Below are 25,870 nucleotides of genomic sequence, written 5' to 3' on the forward strand. Positions count from 1 at the left end.
AGGGTCCTGAATTGCAGAATTCAGTGGCAACAGCAGGAATTTCCTCACCTGGCCACTCTGAACCTGGGTTTTGGGCACTGCTGCTGGCTGCCTAGAGCTAAGCCCTCTCTGCTTGACAGTTCTGTGGGCTTTTTTTTTTTTTTTTTTGGCTGGGTCATGGTTGCTGTATGTGGGTTTCTCTAGTTATGCGTAGCAGGGTCTACTCTCTAAGTCTTGCTGCGTGGGCTTCTCACTGCGGTGGCTTCTCTTGTTGCCAAGCACAGGCTCTAGGGCACTTGGGCTTCAGCAGCTGCGGGCCGCGAGCTCAGTAGTTGTAGCTTGTGGGCTCTGTTGCCCTGAAGCATGTGGAATCCTCCCAGACCAGGGATCGAACTCGTGTCCCCTGCATTGGCCAGTGGACTCTCAACCACTAGACCACCAGGGAAGTCCTCTGTGGGCTTTTAAGTACTCTCTGGATCACTTCCCTTTTGCTTTCAACATTGTGTCTGTTGCTTGCAACAAGAATCCTAACTTGATGCACATGGATTCACCACATTGTGAGAAAAACCAGAGGTTGAGATTTTCAACACTGATTTAAGAGACTTTCTGCTTCTATAGAAGATCTACGAAGTATGAAACTCAGTATCCAAGCATACAAGTTTCCTACCCCAGACACCAAGTACGGTTGGCTAGCACAATTACATCAAGGATTGGGGGAAAAGGAAGTCCCACGTTACAACCTTCCTTTGTTATTATCAGTCTGTGTACGAGGGATATGATTTGGCCCCATGCTATAAACAAACTGTGGGCCTGGATCTTAGAAGAAGGCTCTGAGACACACATATTTATTTTGCCTTAAATTTGGTTCTTTAGGAATGAGATGGTTTGGTGATGATTAATAACAGGATTGTTTGACAAAATATACAAAATATACAAAACCCAGTGTCAGGCAGAGGAAGGAAATCATCACCAGCACCACTGGCTGTGGGTGGGGTGGTGATGGGCCGGCAGAGGAAGAGAAAGGCAAGGACCGTGGTGCAGTCAAGTTTATTGTCTTCCTCCCTGGAGAGCACAGTTTGGATCCCTTGTTGAATAAGGTAGAACATTCCTCAGGTTTGCGCTTACTGTGTGAACACTAGGCCCCTCTGGGTAACAGGGACAGGCTCGGTATCAATTTGCCTTGAATTTCTGCCCACTGCCCAGGTCCGGATCCTCTTCCATTCCCCGTTCTTCACTTCTCTGCCTCGACGGATGTGGCTTTCTGCTGTCCCCTCTCATCCTGCCTGGTGCCCTTGTCCCAGCAGTGAGAACGGGGCCGGGTATAGAAGATGGAACTGGCATCCAGGGCCGCCCGGGCAGCAGCTCGTCCCCACATGCCCCCTGCGGTCTCAGGTGCCTCCTGGATATGACAGGAGCCCCCCAGTACCCCACGTCAGGAAGCAGGGTGATTGTCCAGAGAGCCCAATGCAAGCTGTTTGAGGTAAAACTGGGGGCAGCCAGATCCTGAGAGAGCCATGGGGATGTGCTCTGAGGATGAGTGGAGCCGCAGGTGGGGTCCCTCCTTCCCAAGGCCCAGGGAGCCGGGGAGGCTGGAGCGAGAGGGCTGTGAGTCTGAAACACCAGAGTGAGCAGGAGGGTGGGCTGTGCGCTGTCAGATGCGTTCACGCTTCAGAAACTGAGGGGGGGCACAATGCGTACATCAATTCAGCTTACACTCGGTGGGAATATTTAAGTACGGCTTACAGGGAAAAAAGGGTCTGTATTACGACGCATCTCGTTTTGTTTCAGCAGCTGCTGCTGACTCGCCTACCCTATACCCACTCTCCTCAGCAGTTTTGAGATATCCAGTGGCAAGTTTCCTAGGCCTAGAGATAAATTATAATTGGTCTTTTCTAGGGGCAGACCTATCTAGGTTTTGAGAAACCTGAAGCTTCCATAATTGGGTAGTAGAGAAAATTTTTTTTCTGAGAAAAATTGTAATACTTAATACAAAGTTAGGGGCCATGTGACTTTTACTTAGACTGACAAATGATAAACCAAATTATAGATTTTAGAAAGCTGGCAAACTCTACAAACACCATGAAGTCCTGATGAGTAACATCACCTCTGTATTAAGGGTGGCCGTTTAATACATTTTTTTCCCTACAGTTTTGGGCTCTGTCTTCTTTGATCTAAGTCCAAAGCTTAGGAGAACTTAGAGGCTTTGTAAAGGACTTAGGAAATACTACAGACAGACTGAAGTAAGGTCAGGAAGGCAATTTCCAGAAATGCAGATTAAACAATCTGAGATAGATAACTGTCCTGTTTTTATTATTTGCTGTGAAATACAGTGTGAATGGATGTCCACGTGGAAGCATACCCCACCCCCCCAGGAGGGCTGGTTCACGGTAGCCACTTGGTGTAGGGGGTACTCACTACCACTGAGCTGAGCCTTTCTTCCATGTCCACTGAAGTTGGTCACAGCTTCCCCGGCAAGAATCCACAGAGGAGAGGCACCCTCACTCTAAGGGAAGCGCGTGATGATGGCACTTGTGATAAGAGCATTTTAACAGCATACCTTTCATACTGTAGCATTTCTCAGATGGAAGGCTCAGGTCAAAAGGTCTTGGAATTTTCCAGACCTTCAGGTGGGTCCATATACCAAAACAAGTAATTCCTCTAAAAGCTTAATGTCTAATACAACAAAACTTTACTCATCCTCAAACAGACGCCAAGAATAAGGCAGATTCAGAGATGACTAATACATAAATCCAAGTGGACATAAAAGTCCTGACTCACTCAACAGATAATACACAAAAAGGCCAAAGCATAAACCTAAAAGGGAAAAATGTCTTTAACTGATGTGAAATAAATATTGTTGAGGTTCCAATTCTTTATTAGAAATTTCCAACCCCCATTTTAGTTAACAAGACGCTGACATATAATCTCTTCCAATGCTTCCAGAACACAGCCTGACCCTACCCTGTCAGCCACCTTTGAGGTAACACGAGCTCTCTCAGGAACCACCGGTGCTTAGCGATGTAAAGCAAAAGACCCCAGAGCGTGCGTCACTTCACTGCTAAGACATGTTGCTCCCGTCACCACCACTTGTCGCTGGGCTTAGTGGGCTCTGCTCAGGGGCCACGGGAGGGAAACTCGAGGGACCCACACTACCCTGATGAAGGACGTCTTAGGAAAGCAAGAGAGCATCCTGGTGGATAAGATGAGACACTGGTAACAATTACCAGACTTCTTAAAAAAGTGGAAAAAGGCTACAGTATTTTCTAAAATGATCAATGGTGCATGACCAACTTCTTGTTCCAAAGAGTTTGAAACATCCAAATAATAGTCGTGTGTCTTGGTTTGATATGCGGAAAAAAGGAAATGGAAATCTCTTTCCCATCTAGGCTTTTCTTTAGCGGTTCTCTAATCGACATGTGGGCTGAGCAGGCACAGGGGCTGCTGAAGCCACAATCCTGTCATTAGTGAGTAAATCTCACCTGACATTTTTTGTAAAACATGTACTACCAGATCTTGCCAGATGTTTACGGCTCATTTTTACAATGCGAAGAGGGAACACATTCTACAAACTTGTGGCTGTTAAGAAGTGGCCCCATCATTTCATCGTGTGGAGTCATTGGTTAACTTGCCCAGGCAAGGCTTGCTCTCGCAGCTCTGTGAGGAGCTCTCTGGCCAGTTTTCTCGACCTATGGGCTTCCACGCAAAGATGATCCCATCTGTACAAAGTATAGTCCAGGAAGCCAATAATCTCGTTCATTATCGCATCTGTCTGAGCCATCTGGAATGAGGACAGAAAAGAAGACAAATTAAAACACTTTGCAGACAGACTCGTCTCTTCATCCAGTGGACCAACCATAACCATCCTGTCTCCCAGAGGCAGCTGCATTCCGATCAGCTCCAAAGGTCTATTGTTTGTTTTCAAGGTGATGAGCAAAGCAAGACCATTCTCAAACCTTGGCCAACTCGTGAGCAGAGTCATTTCCTAAAGCTCAGACACACAACAGCTACAGACAAATGCTTTATTTCTTGGAACACCTGTCACAGCTTTGCTGGGGTTATTTGCTGTGAGAAACAGAGGCAAATGAGCGTACTATGCTTGACTTTCTACAAAAGGCTCACTCTAATATGAGAACTGGAAAATGCTGAAAAGAGAGTGCCACCTGTTCTCACACAGACAGCTTTACAAACGGCATTCTTGGGCTCGCTGGCCCACTTGTCTGTTAATAGGCACCTAAGATTTTGACCCCCTTCATGGATCACAGCTTTGTTGAAGCTCAACAGTTAAAAAGCTAAGATCATAGCATCCAATCCCATCACTTCATGGCAAATAATAGGGGAAAAAGTGGAAGCAGTAACAGATTTTATTTTCTTGGGCTCCAAAATAACTGCAGACGGTGACCGCAACCATGAAATTCAAAGATGCTTGTTCCTTGGAAGGAAAGTTATGACAAACTTAGCATATTCAGAAGAAGAGACTTCACTCTGCTGACAGAAAGTCTGTATAATCAAAGCTATGGTTTTTCCAGTAGACATGTATGGATGTATGAGTTGGTCCATAAAGAAGGCTGAGCACTAAAGAACTGATGCTTCTGAATTGTGGTGCTGGAGAAGACTGTTAGACTGCAAGGAGACTAAACCAGTCAATAGTAAAGGAAATCAACCCAAAATATTCATTGGAATGACTGATGCTGAAGCTCCAATATTTTGGTGCAAACAGCAGACTCATTGGAAAAGACCTTGATGCTGGGAAATACTGAAGGCAAAAGGAGAAGGGGTGGCAGAGGATAAGATGGTTAGACAGCATCACCGACTAATGGATATGAATTTGAGCAAACTCCGAGAGAGAGTGGACAGAAGCCTGGCATGCTGTATGTGACCATGGGGTTGCAAAGAGTCAGACACGACTTAGCAACTAAGCAACAACAACAAAGGTTTTAACGCTTGACTCTTACGGGAAGCAGGAAACACAGGAACGGTCGTTTCTGCTGAATACAGCCTTAGTTGTTGGTGCCCTTAAGTGCCATTTTCCTAAGAGTTCGGTTCAACAAAAAGGGGGAGAATCTCACAATCTATCTGTGTGAAGAATTTACTGTGCTTTTTCAGACAGAAGTATATAAGAACCTCTGTTTTTGAGAGTAATCTATGCTTTTTGTTTCTTTTAAATATAGAACGCTTCACAAATCGACATGGCATCCTTGCACAGGGGCCATGCTAATCATGTCTGTCTCCTTCAGACTTTAGGCTGTGAGCTGCCAAAGTGAGCACCACGCATGCGTTTGCTGTGTGAGTCAAATGTTTAAGTCGCCTGAGCAGCCCAAGGCCAGGCTCCTTCCCCGTGTGCACGCTGGGCCCTTCTGGTAGGACGACCAGCTGCCCTGGTCCACCTGGGACTCTCCAGGGCCCAGAACAGCCTTCAGTCCCACGCCACCTCTGTCCGTGAGTCAAGGCAGATCACTCGGCAGCACGGGTATTGAGTGAGTGAGAGCAGGGGACACCCTGGGCCCCCTATACAACGCTGGTGCTCCTCGGCCACCTACTGGCAGCCGCCCAAGCCAAGAGGGTCTCTGCAGGGGCTGGGGGCGGGGGCGGGCTGCCGGCCTGGGCGGATTCGATGTGGCTCTTGGTGTCCAGATCATCCTCTCTTGGCTTTTATTTAGAAGCCATCACCGACGCTCTGTGCAAACCACCTCAACTCCCACGTTCCACTCCAGGTCTCTGGTCACCCTGCCCCCTGCCGCTGAGGGAGGGACGCTTGGCCAAGGGCGTCTGTATGGGGCTTCAACTCATTGTGAGCTCCGCAACGACAGAACTGAACTCTGTATTTCAGATCAGGGCTGCCTTTCGGCTGAGAGCGCTGTGGTCCAGCAACAGAAGATGGAAGGAAACCGAGAGGGAAACGTGAACTCAGAGCAGGTCGAGGGGGCAGGAGAGGATGGGCCTCAGGGGCCGGAGGAACCTGGGCCCCAGCCGGGCTCCTTGTGCCTCATCCTCATCACAGAGGCTCCGAAGAAGGAGAGAGTGGAGATGGTAAACCAGGAGCAGGGGGCAGAGAAGCCGAACAAGGGGCGGGAAGGGCAAGGGTTCTGACCAAGGGATTCAGTGGGAACTCAGAGCTGAGCCCTGGGGCCTGTGCGTGAACCCAAGGAAGCAGTCGGTGGGGAGCATCCTGCAGCAGAGGCTGGGGTGTGGGGCCACGAGAGGGGGAAGGTGAGCTGACGGCACACGGGGCCACTCGGCTAAGGAACACGGTGCAGAGAGCACAGGGCTCAGAGCCTAGAGCTCACAGATGACAGCAAGACCAGGACCCGGCCGGGGGCTGGCTCTGCTCCCTACTCTCTTTCTCACCAAAGCCAGGCCAGGGCTGGGGTTCTGGGGGTGGTGATGCCCAAACCCCTGGGAAAGAAAGGCTGTCCCACCAAGCCTAGGCTTTCCTAAGTGGCCACCACCTGCTCCCAGTCAGGCAGACCTGGCCCGGAGCTCTTCCCAGGGTGCTCGAAGAGGACCCCAGGAGGAGCCAGTGCTGGGGGGACTCCTTGCATCTGTCCTGCTCGTAGCAGTGCTTGCTGGGCTGGCTTCAACAGACCATGTGGCACTACAGGAAGCCTTCAAGTAGGAAAGGCCGGTATGTTAGTAAAGGCAGTTTCAGAACATCTCTAAGGGCAGAGCCCAGGAGGCACTCTGAGCTACGACCGCTTCTGAGGTGCCGGGAGGCCAGCGCCCACCTGCCTAGGAACCGGTACAGGGAAACAAACACCGGGTTTCATCCTTTAATGATTTTTTTTTTTTTTTGCAGCTGAGCTGACTTAGGAAAGTGTATAAAGATGTGCGGGGGTTTTCCGAGCTCCCCCAGGCTCAGGTGTAGATCAGCAGTGTTGACTGGGGTTGAGCTATTTTGTGGGAATTGGCCTCTGGCATCGGTGACAAGCCTGAGCTTGGTGACATGACCAGCTCCTGAGTCACAGCGGCCATTCTGTGGGTGAGACCTGAGAGGGTGGTCCGTGTGAATGTGGACTGTTCCTGGAATGGAGGGAAATATGGTTGGAATACGGAAGCAGAGAACTGGGTGTCTCTGAGGAGCTTTCTCTAGACTGGATTCTCTCACACCCTATGGGCTGGGACTCTGTGATCTCCCTGGCCTGCTTTCCACCCCCAGGGGGACAGGATGTGGGAGGAGAAGGAGAGCACAGGCTCAGGGAGGAAGGGCAGCCAGGCCTGAGCAGGCTCCTTGGGCTGAGGCCCCTCCCCCAGGTTCCAGGGCCTGGGCAGGAGGTCAGAGGTCAGGCAACAAAAATACCACCAACGCTTGCATGATTCAGAAGTGCCTGCCTTTGACTTTTTTGTTTTTGAAAACAGGTTTTCTTTTATATATGCGTACTAAGTTGCTTCAGTCATGTCCAACTCTTTGCAACCCTACGGACTGTAGTCTGTCCATGGGATTCTCCAGGCATTTCCTCCTCCAGGAGATCTTCCCGACTCAGGGATCAAACCCATGTGTTTTACTTCTCTTGCATTAGCAGGTGGGTTCTTTACCACTAGCGCCACTTCTCACATATATATGTTTTTTAAAATTTATATATATATATATATATACACAAATACATTTATATATATGTATTTTTTATTTGGCTGTGATGGGTCTTAGTTGCGGCATACGGGATACAGTTCCCCCACCAGGGATTGAACCTGGGCCCCCTGCGTTGGAAACTCGGAGTCTTACCCAGTGGACCACCAGGGAAGTCCCCTTAACTTTTAAAATAACTTTCAATTTTAAAACAGTCTTAGATTTATAGTTTGACCAAAAAGATGATACAGAGAAATCCCATACCCCCACACTCAGTTTTCCTGTAAACATCTTACATTAGTTTAGTACATCTGTCAGAATTAATGAGCCAGTATCTATTCATTTTATTAACCCGACTTTTAGGTCAGACTTTATTCTGACCTCAGTTTTCCCCTAATGTCCTTCTTCTGGTCCAGATTCCGTCTAAGACACCACATTACATTTAACTGTCGACCCTCCTTAGGCTCTTGTTGGCCATGACAGTTTCTCAGACTTCCCTGTTTTTGATGACCTCGACAGTGTTAAGGAGTATTGGTCAGGTATTTTTGTCAAATGTCCTTCGACTGGAGTTTGCCAATTGTTTTTTTCATCACTAGACTGGGGTTACGGGTGTGGGGTAGGAAGGCCATAGAGGTCAAGTGCCATTTTTATCACTTCCTATCAAGGTGACTTTAGTACTGCGGATGTTGATCTTGATCACCTGGCTGAGGCAGCGGCTGACAAGCGACTAGTATAATTTATTCCTGGCCAGAGAGGAAAGTTGGTTGATACCCAGTTCTACAGGTATGAGGAAACCCACCCCAAATGGATTTTGAGGTGAGATGTGCATTTTATAAACACACAGGACAGATCGCTGTGCTGGGGTGGGCCCTGAGGAGATGGCACCCCACATGTGACAAGCAAGTCCTCTTCTGCTCTTGGCCACACCTGGGCTCTGGGAGGTCTTCTGTCTGAGCCCTAGCGGATGGCCTGACAGGCTGGCTGTGTGGCCTGCCTGCCCCACATACCTTGTTCTCCTGGGACCGAGGAGAACCTTCTGGGCACTGGTGACTGAGTTTTTGGCAATCCCACTGGTCACTGGGACTTGCTTCACGTTCACATTCAAACAGAGCAGGAGAGAGCAGGAGGGGGCCTCTGGGTATTGGGAACATTCCTTTCTTGATTTGGTTGCTGGTTTGCATGGGTGTTTTTGGTTTGTGAAAATTCATCAAGTTATACTTTAATGTATATATTATAAAAAATTAGAAACAGAAAAAAAAAACAGCATTTTTTTTTTGAGATGAGCTTATAACATAAAATTTGCTATTTTAACCATTTTAAAATGAACAATTCTGTGGCATGAATTATATTCACAGTGTTGTACAACCACTGCTACTGTCCATTTCCATAGCTTGCTTATTATCCCAAACGGGCACTCTGCACCACTCCCCACTCGATTCTACTATCTGTCTCTATGAATTTACCTATTCTAGGTACCTCACACAGTACCTCACACGAGTACAATCATGTAGTATTTGTCCTTTTTTTGGTGTCTGGATTATTTTACTTAGCCCTCAAGGTTCATCCATGTTGTAGCATGTGTCATTCATTCATTGTAAGGCTGAATAATATTTTACTGTATGTATGTATGTACAAAGCATCTTTGGTTTATCCATTCATCTGTTGATGGGCATTTGGCTATTAGGCATAACACTGCTATAAGCAGGACCGAACAAGTATCTGTTTGAGTCCTTGCTTTCAGTTCCTTTGGGTACACACACAGAAGCAGAACAGCTGGATTATATGGTGATTCTATCTTTAAATTTTTGAGGAACCATCAAACTGTTTTCCACAGTGGCTGCATCATTTTAACATTCCCAACTGGAAAGGTGAGTGTTCAATTTCTCCATGTCCTTACCAAGACATGTCTTCCATTTTGTTTGACTTGGTTTTTAGTATATGTCCTAGTCCCTGGGTCAGGAAGATCCCCTGGAGGAGGGCATGGCAACCCACTCCAGTATTCAATCCCATGGAAAGAGGAGACTGGCAGGCTACAGCCCATAGGGTCACAAAGAGTCGGACACAACTGAAGCGACCGAGCACACACATATGTCCTAGCGGGTAATGGAGCAGTACCTCACTGTGGCTTTGATTTGCATTTGATTTGATTTGCATTTGCATAAGAGCTAATGACCAACTTAGACAGCATATTAAAAAGCAGAGACATTACTTTGCCAACAAAGGTCTGTCTGGTCAAAGCTATGGTTTTTCCAGTAGTCATGTATGGATGAGAGAGTTGGACTATAAAGAAAGCTGAGTGCTGAAGAATTGATGCTTTTGAACTGTGGTATTGGAGAAGACTCTTGAGAGTCCCTTGGACTGCAAGGAGGTCAAACCAGTTCACCCTAAAGGGAATCAGTCCTGAATATTCTTTGGAAGGACTGATGCTGAAAGTGGAACTCCAACACTTTTGGCCACCCGATGCGAAGAACTGACTAATTTGAAAAGCCCCTGATGCTGGGAAAGATTGATGGTGGGAGGAGAAGGGGACGACAGAGGATGAGATGGTTGGATGGCATCACCGACTCGATGGACATGAGTTTGAGTGAACTCCGGGAGTTGGTGATGGACAAGGAAGCCTGGCGTGCTGCAGTATATGGGACTGCAAAGAGTCAGACATGACTGAGTGACTGGACTGAAATAAGGAAGGATTTCTTTGTAATTAGCAAATGTTTTTTTAATTTAAAAATTAAACTCTTTGAGCCACTGCAGTAAGCACATTCTCAGTGAAGTCTTGTTCTTCTTCACAAGGAGGAAGAGTCACATACTGTAACAAAAAGATGGCCTGAGGAGATGGGAGACTAGCTTCCAGCTTGGATCCTGGCCATGAGCTGTGTGACCTGGGAGCAGTCTCCTTCCTTATCTGCGGCCCTCTTCCCTCCTCTGTGCCATGCAGGTGTTGCACAGGGCAGGCTCCCCATCTGGCCTGGCTGTCTCTTCCCTTCCTGTCTATCCATGCTTGGACAGCATCCTGGAACATAGGCTCCTCAAAGGCCAGGCCCTTGAGTGATAAGTCACGCTTCCCTTGGGTTGTGAATGAGAACCAGGATGCCAGAAAAGGGGAGACTTACGAGGGTAATGACTTCCCGGGCAATCGTGTGTCCTCCAGGAGCCCAGAGCAGGAAGTGCAGGAGGAGGCGTCTGACCAGCTGCTGACAAGCAGGCGGTCTGGGGTCTCCACCTAGGTTCTCTCCAGCTGCAGCCTGCAAATCCCTGGCCGAGAGGGCTGGACTCCTGAACAGCTTCGTGAGGCAGCCAAGCACTGTCTTCACCTCCACCTGGGAATATAATTTCAAAGGAAGAGATCAGGGGGAGGGTTGGGACATGTGTGGGGCTAGGATGATTCAATTCTCTGAAGCAGCCCCAGAAACGGGAGAGGACTCGTGCCCGAGGAAGATTAGAGAGGGTGGACCATGTCTGAGTTTACACTGCTCCACACAAACCCAAATGGGCGTAATGGAAATTTCTTGACTTTCGTCTTGCTCACTAAGCAGCCAGGGCACCATGCCAGGAATTGACCTTTTTTTGTTGTTGTTGTACAAAGGAAATGGAGAAAAGTCCTCAGCAGAATGTAGTCATATTTTTATATTGTGGGAAAAAGAACAAAAGGCTCCTTGAAAACTTGCTCACTATCACAGCCATGGATCAATTAAAGCCCCGTGCTTGGACCTCCACTGAGTCAATGTGCTGATAAGAATAAGGTTTGCCTTTTGCCATCTTTGGTTGGGAGGAAGTGCCGGCTCAAACACACACACACACCCACACACACACACACACCCACACACACACACACACACATACACACACACCACATGTGTTTTGTTTTAGACACTGGGACACTGTTCATACATATTTAAAGCTCAAGCAGAGGTCACAAGTCTGTGGAATCCATATAATAATAGTGATTGTTACAGGTCTGTGGGTTGTTTCTGCATAAAAAATATTTATTTCATGCTGAGACTTCAAGAATGGTACATCAAGTTGTGACTTGGAAAACAAAGCAAAAACTGAAAGCTGTAGATCCAAAATGCCACTTGGACTCATGAACAGCTATGTTCCCTCATTTTCGAAAGAACACTTAGGCCCACTCTAAAAATTCCCATGACCGATTTTATGGATTTTGTGTGAGTCCTTTTTTTCTTTGAAAATTAAGGCTTCATTCAGTGAAGTCTGTCATAAATTCCAACATACTAGCAGCGTTGTGTGAGCAACTCTGACCACAGTGAAGATCATGAGAAACTGCACCCTGGGCCCTTCCGTGGTGGAGGGCCACGTCCTAACAGGAGAGGGCCACTCCCTCACCACCTCGTGTCTAGGCCCACCCTGATGGCATCCACAGGAGCCCATGGCTGTCCTGCGTCTAGGCTGGTCTGCAAAAATGTCAGGGCTTAGGAAGCGATGCCTCCATAATCATGTTCTTCTTGTTCATCTTCTCCCCTCACCCAGTATTCCCTGAGGCTTGCCTTGTTTCTTTCTCTTTTACTCCAGGCCACCTTTCCCTTCAAATACCTTCCTCATATGCCAAAAACGTTAATGCTTTCTAATCTTATAAGGAGAAAAATATAAGCTTTCTTCTCTAAGTATTAATTTTTATCCTGCAGTATGAAAATTTACGTATGCTTACTGTAAAACATTTGAACAAAAAAGTAAAAAGAAAAAAAATCAAAATGACGGTAACAACTATTCAAAGAGACTTATTAAAAGTGAGGTTTATATCTTTGTCATCTTTTTTCTATGCATTGTGAACACAGCACTTACTAAATACAAGGACTGTATTCTAGGGCTTGCACAGTGCACTATAAACAATTTACCATTATCTATATAGCACAAGTTCTTTGATAACACGATCTTTCATGGCAGAATGCCATTCTGTGGCTGTGGAGTGAAAGTCGCTCAGTTGTGTCTGGCTCTTTGCAACCCCATAAACTATACAGTCCATGGAATTCTCCAGGCCAGAATACTGGAGTGGGTTACCTTTTCCCTGGAAGATTTCCAGGGGAATCTTCCCAGCCCAGGGATTGAACCCAGGTCTCCCACACTGCAGGTGGATTCTTTACCAGCTGAGCCACAAGGGAAGCCCAAGAATACTGGAATGGGTAGCCTGTCCCTTCTCCAGCGGATCTTCCTGACCCAGGAATTGAACCGAGGTCTCTTGCATTGCAGGCAGACTCTTTACCAACAGAGCTATCAGGGAAGCCCATTCTGTGGCTGTAATACACCAACAATTTATTTAGGTAATATCCTAACTACTAAAAGTGTAGGCCATTTCCAGTTACTGCAGTTACAAACAACACTGCAGTGATCCTGTATATCAATCTTTGCGCAGCTCTCTACTTACTTCCTTAGGAGATTCCTAGAAGGGGAACCACAGGGTTGAAGTGTATGAGCCCTCACTTAATTTTTAAAAGTATACAAACATAGGAAGTTTTTTTTTTTTATCATGATTCAGTTCAAAGTTAACAAAAGGAAGTGAACACTGGCTGGCAGAGAACAGTCTGCAGAGACAGGAGTGGGTATTTGCACAGGCCGTATTGCATCCCAGGCAGGAATGGTTGCTCTTTGTCGCTCCCCGTCTCGAGCTCCCATCACCACCTGCCCCAACCTTGAATCTCAAGGATGCCCAGCAGAGGTGATGTTTCCAGCCACAGGACACTATCACATCCAGGTCAGTACTGTGATTTAATTACGCCTTTTAAGGCAAAAGCACAGGTATTCTCACGAGAGCTCCATGGACAGCGGAGCCTGGCGGGCTGCACAGCGCATGGGGTGACGAAGAGTCGGACGCGACTGAGCGACTCACTCTTTTAGTTTCACTTTAAGGCAAAAGCACAAGCAGTGCCAAGCTCAGTCAAATCGAACAATAATCATGTTTTTAAAGGTAGTTCACAGTCTTTCAAGTCACCCAACAGACCCATCAAAGGGATTAAGCTCACAAAACCCAGGGGAGTGAGAACTGTATATTAATACTACTAGTTAAATTAGGAGAGCTGGGCCCCGCTGCTCCCCAGGATACCACCCACACCAGGGCCTCAGCCCCAGGCAGACGGCCGCCTCGGACAGAACAGCTAGGCAGAAAACTGACGTCCCGGCGCTAAGCTCCTCTGAGTGATCTAATCTGTTTTGATCCAGGCTGCCAGCGCACCCCCTGAGTGAGAACTATGTGTAAGTTTTATTAAAAAATAAACCAAAAAAGGACTCATTTAGTTGGTAGAAAGATATGCCAATGCAGAGCTCTCTAGAAAATAAATCTTACGGGACTATTTACTTCTCTATACTTCAAAAGTAATCTGTCAGTTTCTATGATCCATACAGAATTTAACATAAAACCTACCAGTTTAGCTAATACAGAATCAAATATGAAATATATGTAAAAAGCTTCAGAAATCATTAGTATTCATATGTGCTGTGTGCTCAGTCGTGTCTGACTCTTTGCAACCCCATGGACTGTAGCCCGGCCAGGCTCCTCTGTCCACGGGATTCTCCAGGCAAGAATACTGGAGTGGGTTGCCATTTCCTCGTCCACGGGATCTTCCCAACCCAGGGATCAAATCCACGTCTCCTTTGACTCCTGCACTGCAGACAGATTCTTTACCCACTAAGCCACTGGGGAAGCCCGAAAACAAATTAGGATTCTCTTTACTGTGATATTTTAAAAGGGAAAAAAATAGTAAGCTCTCTTTTTAATCTGATAGCAATCTTGAAATACATGTTAATTTCTCTTAAAAAAATGTTCTATTGGGATCCAGAATGATCACCAAATTGCAACTTTTTGAAATCACAAACTTTTCTCGCCCCTGCCACGTAACATGCTTTTAAACAAGTAAAATATACAGCCATACTGAACTAGTCTCTGTTTTTTTCAAACAACAGAAAACATCAAGCAAATGGGAGCACTGCTCTCTACATAAAGAAACCCACTCCCTTTAATTATTAAAGTCAGGAAAAAGCGGTGGCAGTTGAACTTTTAAAAACCAGCAAATAAATGTTTGTAAGGAAGGCGCAAATGCCTTTAATCAATACATGGCTCCTGTAATTATCATATTCCACACAAAATAACAACTGTCTTTGCCATAGGCACTTAGCCACTCCTGTACTTCGCTGCTCTGCTATTTAGGAAACGACCAAGTCGTTTTTTCAGAAGCTAAGTGGTTAATATCATGTGATTACTTTAGTAAGAGTTCTAAACAAAGCCGGTACTGTGAGGATCTACTGACTGATCCAAGAAAGGACTTAAGTCAAGAGGGAAGCAGACAGGGCCAGGCTGCAGGGAAGAAAGAGGATGGTGCTCCTCAGAAGAGGGTCAGACCCTGTATGACGGCCCCTGGAGCGTGCAGCCCCGAGGCCGGCACGCCTGTGATTCAGGACAGAGCAGCAGTGACTAAGGAGAGAGAATGGCCCAGGGACAGGAGGGCTGCACTTGTTTCCTCGGTGTCTCCTGCGAGACCTGGCCTCCCGGTCCACTCCTAAGGGCAAGAAAATATCTTGACTGCACGCCCAGGTCCCACTCACTCTTCCAGGCCCACGTCTTCCTGTACCTGCTGAAGTGCCTGGAGGTCAGTGAAAGCCAAACCCACCACCGCAGGGTCCCTTTCTGCACCCAAGAGACCGCCCCCGAGGCCGCAGGCCTTGGGCCGCGCCACCTACCATGGTCCGCGCTCTCTGCTGATGCCCGGCGCCTGGGCTGCAGCTGAAAGCCAGGAGCCACAGCAGGGCCTCTGGGGGTTCAGCCTCAGCTTCTGACATCAGTAACTGCTCAGCCGTGATATCAGCCCATCCTCCAAAGTGAACAAACAAGAACCAGCTCTCAAAGGGGCCTCCATAGGACCTGGAACAGAAACAAAACACAGGGCAGTTAGGCAACTTGATTTCTTTTCCTTTTAGGTTTTTAAAGAGACTGTAATGTCTGTGAATGGTTGGCTTCAATTGTTCTTAGCCACTGAAGTACAGCTTGTAAGGAATACAAGTCAGGCTCAGAGAGAGAGCTCAAAACGCCACCCTGAACCCTCACAGGATGTTCAAAGGCAGGCTTCCCTAAACCCCCCGTACCCTGACGACCTCAGACTTTTAAATCTTGACACCCAGGGCCCCTGAGTGAGCACAGACATTGGAGAAAGGAAGTTTTGGCCCGTGACCAGCAAGAGTGATGCAAGGTGAGCGCCCGTGGGTGCGCCACTCTGCCTTCTGCCTGGGCTGCACAGCTGGGCTGCTGTGGAGACGGGGCCCCCAGCCACAGGGCAGCCACCCAGGTAGCCCAGAGCAGAAATGAGGGGACCCCCTGGGGTCCAGACAGAGCCCAGAGAAGGGACGCAGGCGGAAACATGTGCTATTCCTTTACTCACAAAACGTTTTAGCCAATTTTGGCAATTGTGAGTTTTTCAGTTTAGTGCAGTTCAATCACTCAGTTGTGTCTGAGTCTTTGTGGCCCCATGGACTCCAGCACGCCAGGCCTCCCTGTCCTTCACCAACTCCTAGAGCTTACTCAAACTCATGTCCATTGAGTCAGTGATGCCATCCAACCATTTCATCCACTCTCGTCCCCTTCTCCTCCTGCCTTCAATCTTTCCCAGCATCAGGGTGAATCATTTCTTTGCATTAGGTGGCCAAAGTATTGGCATTTCAGCTTCAGCATCAGTGCTTCCGATGAATATTCAGGACTGATTTCCTTTTTGATAGACTGGTTAGATCTCCTGGCAGTCCAAGGGACTCTCAAGAGTCTTCTCCAACACCACAGTTCAAAAGCATCAATTCTTCGACACTCAGCTTTCTTTATAGTCCAACTCTCACATCCATAAATGACCATGGTTTTGACCAGACGGACCTTTGTTGGTAAAGTAATGTCTCTGCTTTTTAATATGCTGTCTAGGTTGGTCATAGCTTTTCTTCTAAGGAACAGTGTCTTTTAATTTCATGGCTGTGGTCACCATCTGCATTGATTTTGGAGCTCAAGAAAATAAAGTCTCTCACTGTTTCCATTGTTTTCCCATCTATTTGCCACGAAGTGATGGAACTGGATGCCATGATCTTAGTTTTTTGAATGTTGAGCTTTCAGCCAACTTTTTCACTCTCTTCTTTCACTTTCATCAAGAGGCTCTTTAGTTCTTTGCTTTCTGCCATAAGGGTGGTGTCATCTGCATATCTGAGGTTATTGATATTTCTCCCAGCAATCTTGATTCCAGCTTGTGCTTCTTCCAGCCTGGCATTTCTCATGATGTACTCTACATATAAGTTAAATAAGCAGGGTGACAATATACAGCCTTGACATACTCCTTTCCCAATTAGGATATAGTCTGTTGTTCCATGTCTAGTTCTAACTGTTGTTTCTTGACCTGCATACAGACTTCTCAGGAGGCAGGTCAGGTGGTGTGGTATTCCCCTCTCTTTCAGAATTTTCCACAGTTTGTTGTGATCCACACAGCCAAAGGCTTTGGTGTAGTCTATAAAGCAGAAGTAGGTTTTTTTCTGGAACTCTCTTGCTTTTTCAATGATCCAATGGATGATGGCAATTTGATCTCTGGCTCCTCTGCCTTTTCTAAATCCATCTTGAACATCTGGAAGTTCATGGTTCACATACTGTTGAAGCTGCCTTTCTTTGGGATTGGAATGAAAACTGACCTTTTCCAGTCCTGTGACCACTGCTGAGTTTTCCAAATTTGCTGGCATACTGAGTGCAGCACTTTCACAGCATCATCTTTTAGGATTGGAAATAGGTCAACTGGAATTCCATCACCTCCACTAGCTTTGTTCATAGTGATGCTTCCTAAGGCCCACTTGACTTTGCATTCCAGGATGTCTGGCTCTAGGTGAGTGATCACACTATCATGGTTATCTGGCTCATGAAGATCTTTTTTGTATAGTTCTCCTGTGCATTCTTGTCACCTCTTCTTAATAACTTCTCCTTCTGTTAGGTTCATATCATTTCTGTCCTTTATTGAGCCCATCTTTGCATGAAATGTTCCCTTGGTATCTCTAATTTTCTTGAAGAGATCTCTAGTTTTTCCCATTCTATTGTTTCCCTCTATTTCTTTGCACTGATCACTGAGGAAGGCTTTCTTATCGCTCTTTGCTATTCTTTGGAACTCTGCATTCAAATGGGTATATCTTTCCTTTTCTTCTTTGCCTTTAGCTTCTCTTCTTTTCTCAGCTATTTGTAATGCCTCCTCAGACAATCATTTTGCATTTTTGTATTTCTTTTTCTTGAGGATGGTCAGGAACCTCCATCCATAGTTCTTCAGGAACTGTGTCTATCAGATCTAATCCTTTTTTTTTTTTTCTCACACAATCTGTTTATTTTTTCCATTTTACAAGTGAGGAAACTGAGGCACGGGGAAGTGAGCAAATGGACTCACGGTCATACCCCTGGAAAGGGCAGGCTCCTTCATCCTTCCCACCCACTGTCCAGTGTCTCTGCCTCTCTCCACCGCAAGGCTCTGAGTGAGCTGTCTCTGCTGGCTGACCACAGTTCCTTCTTTGCCGCTGTGTTCTGCTCTAGACAGGCTCTCCCCTCCACCACTCCACTAACATGGCTGCCTGTGCTTCCTGTGAATCTATTTGTCACTTCCACTGTATAATCGTCTAAGGGATTTGATTTAGGTCATACCTGAATGGTCTAGTGGTTTTCCCTACTTTCTTCAATGTAAGTCTGAATTTGGCAATAAGGAGCTCATCATATGAACCAGAGTCAGCTTCTGGTCTTGTTTTTGCTGACTGTACAGAGCTTTTCCATCTTTGGCTGCAAAAAATATAATCAATGTGATTTTGGTATTGACCAGCTCGTGATGTCCATGTATAGAGTATTCTCTTGTGTTGTTTGAAGAAGGTGTGTGCTATGACCAGTGAGTTCTCCTGGCAAAACTCTGTTAGCCTTTGACCTGCTTCGTTTATACAAAGGCCGAATTTACCCGTTATTCCATGTATCTCTTGACTTCCTAGTTTTGTATTCCAATCCCCTATAATGAAAAGGACATCTTTTTGGGGTGTTAGTTCTAGAAGGTCTTGTAGGTCTTCATAGAACCATTCAATGAACTGTATATCAAATTCTTTCCTCTCATCATGTATTGATCAGTGCTGAAAAGTTAAAGCTTTTGTGAAGATGTCCTTTTGTCACATAGGGAACCGGGAGGTGGAATAAAGGATAGACTCTGCTTAAGGTAAAGACCCACTAATTTTGCTTAGAGACAGTCCTAGCAGCCTAACATCTCCCGTGGGAGAAATGGAGCAGGACTAGCCTGAGATCACATGGGGCAGAATCCTCCTTCTGAACTGGGGAAGCTCCTGTAACAGGAGAGCCCTGGGCCCCTTTTGCAGTGCTCCGTCCTTGCTGGATCTGGGTTCACACTCCTCTGCTTGGCTCATGGAATCCTGGGGCCAGCACTGTCCCCACCTCCTCGAGCCACTGCTTTCCTCCTGTCCCCCGAGAACAAGTGAGTAAATTGTGAAATCTAGTTTGCCAAACAATGACAGAAAAGTGGGGCATTCATCTTACTTCCTTGTCCCCACAAGAGGGAGAGCTGATGCTGAGTAGTGGCCTGGGTTATGGTCCAAGGTAAGGAACAGGCTCCATGGGGTCTCCTTCCTGCAGGCCTCACAGACGAGTAAGCTGAGCAGGGTCCCCCATGCCCCCTGCTCCCACGTGGGCATCCCGCGCGGATCACGGTTCAAGGCCTGGGAATGCTCCCTCCTTTCCTCTAGCAGCTGAGTGTGCAAGGCAGTCCCATGGGGCTGGCTGAGAAGGTGCCTAAAGCTACTCACAGACCCCTCCCAGCAGGTGGCCTGAAGCCTAGTGGAGGGAGATCTGGTTTAGGTGGGGCCCCCAAGAAGTCTGGGGCCTTATCCTGCTCTTCAACACAGATAACCAGACGGTGCACTGGGGGCTGCCAGGGCATGGAAGGTCATTAATACAGCCCACTTGCCCACTTGGCTGTCTGTCTCTCCTGCTGGTTCTGTCTCTCCTACTGGTAAGAGTCTTGGGGTGGGGTGAGTACTTGGCACCCAAACCTGCATCAGTGATGATAAGCAGAAGAGCACCGGCCACAATTTGTGATGACCAGTAATGAGATTATAGAGAATTTCAAGTAGGAAAAGTGGCAAAGGGAACAAATGAAGACAGTCTTAGTAGACTAGTGTGCATGCATGCATGCTAAGTTGCTTTAGTCATGTCCGACTCTGCGTGAGCATATGGACTGCAGCCCACCAGTCTCTTCTGTCCATGGGATTCTCTAGGCAAGAATATTGGAGTGAGTTGCCATTTCCTTCTCCAAGGGATCTTTCCAACCCAAGGATTGAACCGGGTCTCTTACGTCTACCTGCACAGACTAGTATAGACAATGAATAAAATACTCTAAAAGCAAGGAAGTTAAGAGGAAGCAGAGGGCGCTATGTTGCAAAGAACTTAGCAAAGTCTAAATGTGAGTGGTCTTAGGGAAATAATATATGTGTTATTTCCCTAATATTATATTTATCTAATATAATATTAGAAATCATGTTAGAATGGATTTTCTAATTTCAGACAAAAATTTATTACAAAGAGGAGGAAAAGAAACATTTCATCCTACCATGCAGGAGAAGTTTAGAATTTCCTTCCCTAGAGAGGCAGGGTAGACAGAAGGGCCTAGAGAGATGCCATTCTTGTTTTGCAAGCCAGGGGGAGGGGGGTGGGTGGGGGGTGCAGCATGTGAGCAGTGCTTTTTTCCTAAGGTCTAGTCTATGTATCGGAGAAGGCAATGGCACCCCACTCCAGTACTCTTGCCAGGAAAGTCCCATGGACGGAGGAGCCTGGTAGGCTGCCGTCCATGGGGTCGCTAGAGTCGGACACAACTGAGTGACTTCTCTTTCACTTTTCACTTTCATGCATTGGAGAAGGAAATGGCAACCCACGCCAGTGTTTTTGCCTGGAGAATCCCAGGGACGGGGGAGCCTGGTGGGCTGCCATCAATGGGGTCCCACAGAGTCGGACACGACTGAAGCGATTAGCAGCAGCAGCAGTAGTCTATGTATTGTTATACTTGTACATTTCCAGATCTAACACCAGCCATTACTCTCAACAGCTTCTAGGCCAGGTATTTACACATGCAGCCTATTTATTTTGAGCTGCTTGCAGTGCTCCCTCCACTTCTTACTCAGCAGTGGGTATGCTGTTTGGGGATACATGCAGCCATACCTCATTTTACTGCACAGAAACACAGAAAATGGTGTTTTTTTTTCCCACAGATTGAAGGTTGTGGCAACCTGGCACCAAGCAAGTCTACTGACTTCATTTTTCCAACAGGATTTGCCCACTTCCTGTCTTTATGTACATTTTGGTGATTCTCATAATATTTCAAACTTTTCCATTATATTGATCATGGTGATCTGTGATCTTTGATGTTGCTACTGTTGTTTTGGGGTACCATGAACTGTGCCCATATAAGCTGATGAACTTAAAAGATAAATCTGTGTGTTCTGACTGCTCTACCAGTCAGTTGTCTTATCTCCTTCTTTTTGGGCCTCCCTATTCCCTGAGACACAACAATATTCAAGTTAGTCCAACCAATGCCCTTTTCTTCAATTGGAAAAGACCCTGATGCTAGGAAAGATTGAAGGCAAGAAGAGAAGGAGATGACAGAGAACGAGATGGTTGGGCGCCATCACTGACTCAACAGATTAGAGTTTGAGCAAGCTCCAGGAGATGGTGAAGGACAGGGAAGCCTGGTATGCTGCAGTCCATGGGGTTGCAAAAAGTCGCACACGACTGAGCAACTGCCAACAATGTCCTACAACGGCCTCTAAGTGTTCAAGTGAAAGGAACAGCTGCACATCTCTTACTTCAAAAGGTTGAAATCATGAAGTTCACTGAGGAAAGCATGTTTAAACCGAAATAGGCTGAGAGCTATAGGCCTCTTGCACCAAACAGTTAGCCTAGTTATGGATGCAAAGGAAAAGTTCGTGAAGGAAATTAAAAGTGCTACTCTCATGAACACATGAAGGATAAGAAAGCAAAACAGTCTTATTGCTGATATGAAGAAAGCTGTAGTGGTATAGATAGAAGATCAAAACCAGCTACAACATTCCCTTAAACCAAACCCTAATCCAGAGTAAGGCCCTGACTCTTCAATTATGTGAGGACTGAGAGAGGTGAGGAAGCTGCAGAAGAAAAGTCTGAAGCTAGCAGGGATCGGTTCATGAGGGAAAGAGGCCATCTCCACAACACAAAAGCGAAGGGTGAAGCAGCAGGTGCTGGTGTAAAAGCTGCAGTAAGTTATTAACGATGCTGGCTACACTAAGGCAATGGCACCCCACGCCAGTGCTCTTGCCTGGAAACTCCCATGGACGGAGAAGCCTGGTGGGCTGCAGTCACTGGGGTTGCTAAGAGTCGGACACGACTGAGCGACTTCACTTTCATTTTTCACTCTCATGCATTGGAGAAGGAAATGGAAACCCACTCCAGTGTTCTTGCCTGGAGAATCCCAGGGACAGGGGAGCCTGGTGGGCTGCCGTCTATGGGGTCGCACAGAGTCGGACATGACTGAAGTGACTTAGCAGCAGCACACTAAACAACAAATTTTCAATACAGATGAAATAGCTTTATATTAGAATAAGATGCTATCTAGGACTTTTACAGCTGGAGAGGAAAAATCAATGCCTGGCTTCAAAGCTTCAACAGACAGACTAACTCTCTTGCTAGGGACTAATGTAGTTGGTGACTTCAAGTTAAAGTCAATGCTTATTTACCATTCTGGATATCCTAGGGCCTTGAAGAATGATGCTAAATGTACTTGGCCTATGCTCTGTCAGTGGAACAATGAAGTCTGGATGACAGCACGTCTATTTACAATGTTTTACTGAATATTTTCCCTGGAGGAGGAAATGGCAAGCCATTCCAGTATTCTTGCCCAGAGAATCCCATGGACAGAGGAATCTGGCAGGCTACAGTCCATGGGTCACAAAAAGCTGGACATGACTGAGTGACTGAACATACTGAATACGTTGAGATCTACTACTCAGAAAAAAAAATATTCCTTTCAAAATAATACTGCTCACTGACATTGCACCTGGACACCCAAGAGCTCTGATGGAGAACAATGAAATGAACGTTGTTTATATGCCTGTTAACACAACATCCATTCTGCAGTCCATGAATCAAAGAGTCATTTTGACTTTCAACTCTTACTATTTAAGAAAAACGTTTCATAGGGCTGTAGCTGCCATGGGCTTCCCTGGTGGCTCGGGGTAAAGAATCCTCCTGCCAATGCAGAAGATGCAGATTCAATCCTTGGGCCGGGAAGATTCCCTGGATGAATATTCTTGCCTGGGAAGTCCCATGGACAGAGGAGCCTAGTGGGCTACAGTCCATGGGGTCAAAGAGTCAGATATGACTTAGTGACTAAAAACAAAACAAATAGCTGGTGTAGAGGGTGATTCCTCCACGGGATCTGGGCAAAAGTAAACAGAAACCCTTCTGGGAAGGATTCACCACTGTGGATGCCATCAAGAACACTGGGACTCGTGGGAAGAGGTCAAAATATCAACATTAACAGGGATTTGGAAGAAATTGATTCCAGCCCTCATGGATGTCTACGAGGGGTTTACGACATGAGTGGAGGAAGTAACTGCAGGTGTGGTGGAAATAGCAAGAGAACTAGAACTAGAAGTGGAGACTGAAGACAGAACGGCTACAATCTCATGATAAAACTCTAACAGATGAGGATCTGCTTCTTACAGATGAGCAGAGAAAGTGGTTTCTTGAGGTGGAATCTATTCCTGGTGAAGTTGCTGTGAACACTGCTGAAATGATAACACAGAATTTAGAATATCACATACACTAGATGATAAAGCAGGGACAGGGTTTGAAAGGAATGACTAATTTTGAAAGCAGTTCTGCTGTGGGTAAAACGCTATCCAAAGGCACTGCACATTACAGAGAAATCATTTGTGAAGGAAGAGTCAACTGATGTGGCAAACTTCACGTTGTCTTAAGAAACTTCCGCAACCACTTCAACCTTTGGCATCTACCATCCTGATCACTCAGCAGCGTCATCATCAAGGCAAAAAGATTATGAGTCACTGCCATTTTTTAGCAATAAAGTACTTTTAAATTAAGGTATGTATACGTTTTTTTAAGACATAATGCCACTGAACAGTAAATAGACTATAGGACCGTGTAAGCCTAACTTTCATACGCACGGGGAAACCAGAAAGATCACGTGATTCCCTTTACTGCCATGGTCTGGAGCCGAGCCTGCAATATCTCCGAGGTATGCTTGCAATGCCTTCCCCTATCTTTCCTTGCTCACAGGAAGATAAGGATACCAGAGAAACCACGTGTGAAAGAGATCTAGGAGTCATCGGTCTTTGCTTACCCGTGGTCTTCAACTATTTCTTTGAGCATTTCAGAGATATGTTTCAGTGACTGGTGCCATAGTCCCTGCGGAATATCTGTGGGTGGAGAGAGCCATCAGAGAGAAGCTGAAAAAAAGTCAAACCTAGTAGGAATCAACTGCAGTGGAGACCAGAAGGGGCCCGTTTAGGGGAAAGGCCTAGTTTTCCCGGTCCACGGAATCCATACCACCACCCTCAAGCTGATCCCCCCAGAATCCATCTCTCAGGCCTGGGAAGAAAGGCCTGTTAGTGTTACACAGAGTTAAACTTCAAAGGCTCTTTAATTCAGGTACATGAGACTGCACAGGCAGCCCACAGTAGGATTTAGGAAGGCTATGTTGAAGATGCCCGGCTTTTTTTCTTTTCTACTCATCCACCCCCTCATCTCTCACTAATAATTTGTGGTTTCAAAATATATTAAAAAAAAAAATAGTCAATAAGGAATTAGGAATGTGCTTCCCAACTATGATTGGGATGAATTTAGAATATGACTTCAGGTTTACAATGATTTTAAAAGGCCAGAAAAAAACATATGGATATTATACAGACAAAGACAAATGTCTTTTCTTAAGTTTTTCTGGTTTCACATTTTTCCCATGGTCTTAAACACTTCTGAGCATGTATAGATCTGTAGTTTTAAACAACAGCTGAAAAAGGTTATCACATTTCCATGTAGTGATAGATTCTGTAATTAAATACACCAGAAAGATAATGTAAGTGATACAGGAACCACTGCTACCCCACAAATGCTACAGATTAAAGAATCATAAATTATCTCTCTCCCTCTTCTGAGTTCTCGTAACTCTTGATTTGCAGCTTTTCAAAGCATTTTCATTTTCTCCTTTTATTAGTTTTTTAGATAGTTATTTTATGTCTCTTTTACTTGTAGCTCCTGGATATTCAGGGTTCATAAGTGACTCATCTTTTATACCTCATAGGACTTTACAGTGGGCATAAAATCAATCTTTGATGAATAGAAGACTCTACTCTTAAGAAACCCTTCAATCTGTGGATATAACATTATTTTTTCCAAAAGTAATATGCAGAAAATTATGCAGGAACCAGCACAAATAGTCTTTAGTTTGTAGATGTCCAAACTTAAAAAGTAACCACCCTGATATTTTTTGTGGCGCTCATTTAGCTGCTTACTACATAGGCTGACCTTGGACTTTGCTGATCTGACCTAGGCTGTGAGACTTGCCCCTGGAAAGGGAATCACTGATGCTCCTGTCTTATTAAAGTTTTCCCATTGTGTTCCCACAGTGTAAGTTTCACAAAACTGCTGACCAGAGATCCCACCAGGCCTGTCTCCACCTCCACCTCTGGCATCTGAGGGGACAGTGGGTCACTTTGGGTGAGAACTTAATCTTTTAGAAAAGGGAAGAGTATTTTTGTTTTTGTAAAATGCTCTGAAACCTCAAATCACACTTTCCTCAAGTGAATCTACTTATTCAAGTCTCAGGAAAAAAAAGGTAGGGGAAAATGGCACAGAAAGGACATATTATGGGTCCTTCCTATCTTCCCATGGTCAGATGAGATGCCTTTTTCTACAGCATAGAGTCTGTCTTGTTTCAGTGTCACCTCTTCTTAGATTTCAGGCATTAGTGGGGAAGGATGTCTGTATTCTCTATTTCTGAAACGTTTCATAAACAGGAGCTCACAGGCATGTTAATAGATCAACATCAGTTGAATGAGGACAGATTCATCACTTCCCCAGATGAATATGGCCTCTGGAAGGCTGGCAGATGAAATCACAGAAGGCTGTGGTCTAACATACTTACTGAATTCTTTCAAAAGACTTCCCTTGGCTAGGTTAGGAGAAATTTCCCCTAAATTTCCTTAGCTTCCTTCATCATTTTATCTTTTCATTTGCAGCAGGGGGCACAGAGAAGAAAGAATGAAATAAAGATAAATGTACTGTTTTATTCCAAATCAGCC

General features: G+C 45.9%; 1 protein-coding gene and 1 non-coding gene across 20 annotated transcripts in view; both read right to left on the reverse strand.

Annotated features, from left to right (window-relative positions):
* Positions 1–2,263: 2,263 nt before the first annotated feature.
* The window catches only part of FANCC (FA complementation group C), a 347,288-nt gene continuing 323,681 nt past the window's right edge, over positions 2,264–25,870 (reverse strand). For all 19 annotated transcript variants that reach the window (XM_061426131.1, XM_061426130.1, XM_061426127.1 and 16 more), the window contains 4 exons: positions 23,914–23,989; positions 15,224–15,404; positions 10,651–10,857; positions 2,264–3,757 (listed from right to left, as the gene is read on the reverse strand). In XM_061426131.1, the coding sequence (XP_061282115.1) occupies positions 3,593–3,757; positions 10,651–10,857; positions 15,224–15,404; positions 23,914–23,989 (629 nt within the window). In that variant the 3' untranslated portion in view covers positions 2,264–3,592. The remainder of the gene's footprint in view (positions 3,758–10,650; positions 10,858–15,223; positions 15,405–23,913; positions 23,990–25,870) is intronic.
* On the reverse strand, positions 5,138–5,244 carry LOC133253525 (U6 spliceosomal RNA). Its single transcript, XR_009738318.1, has one exon. It is a non-coding gene; the product is annotated as a U6 spliceosomal RNA (small nuclear RNA).

The sequence above is a fragment of the Bos javanicus genome, chromosome 8 (genome assembly GCF_032452875.1).
Source record: "Bos javanicus breed banteng chromosome 8, ARS-OSU_banteng_1.0, whole genome shotgun sequence".
In the NCBI taxonomy this organism is placed as follows: domain Eukaryota; kingdom Metazoa; phylum Chordata; class Mammalia; order Artiodactyla; family Bovidae; genus Bos; species Bos javanicus.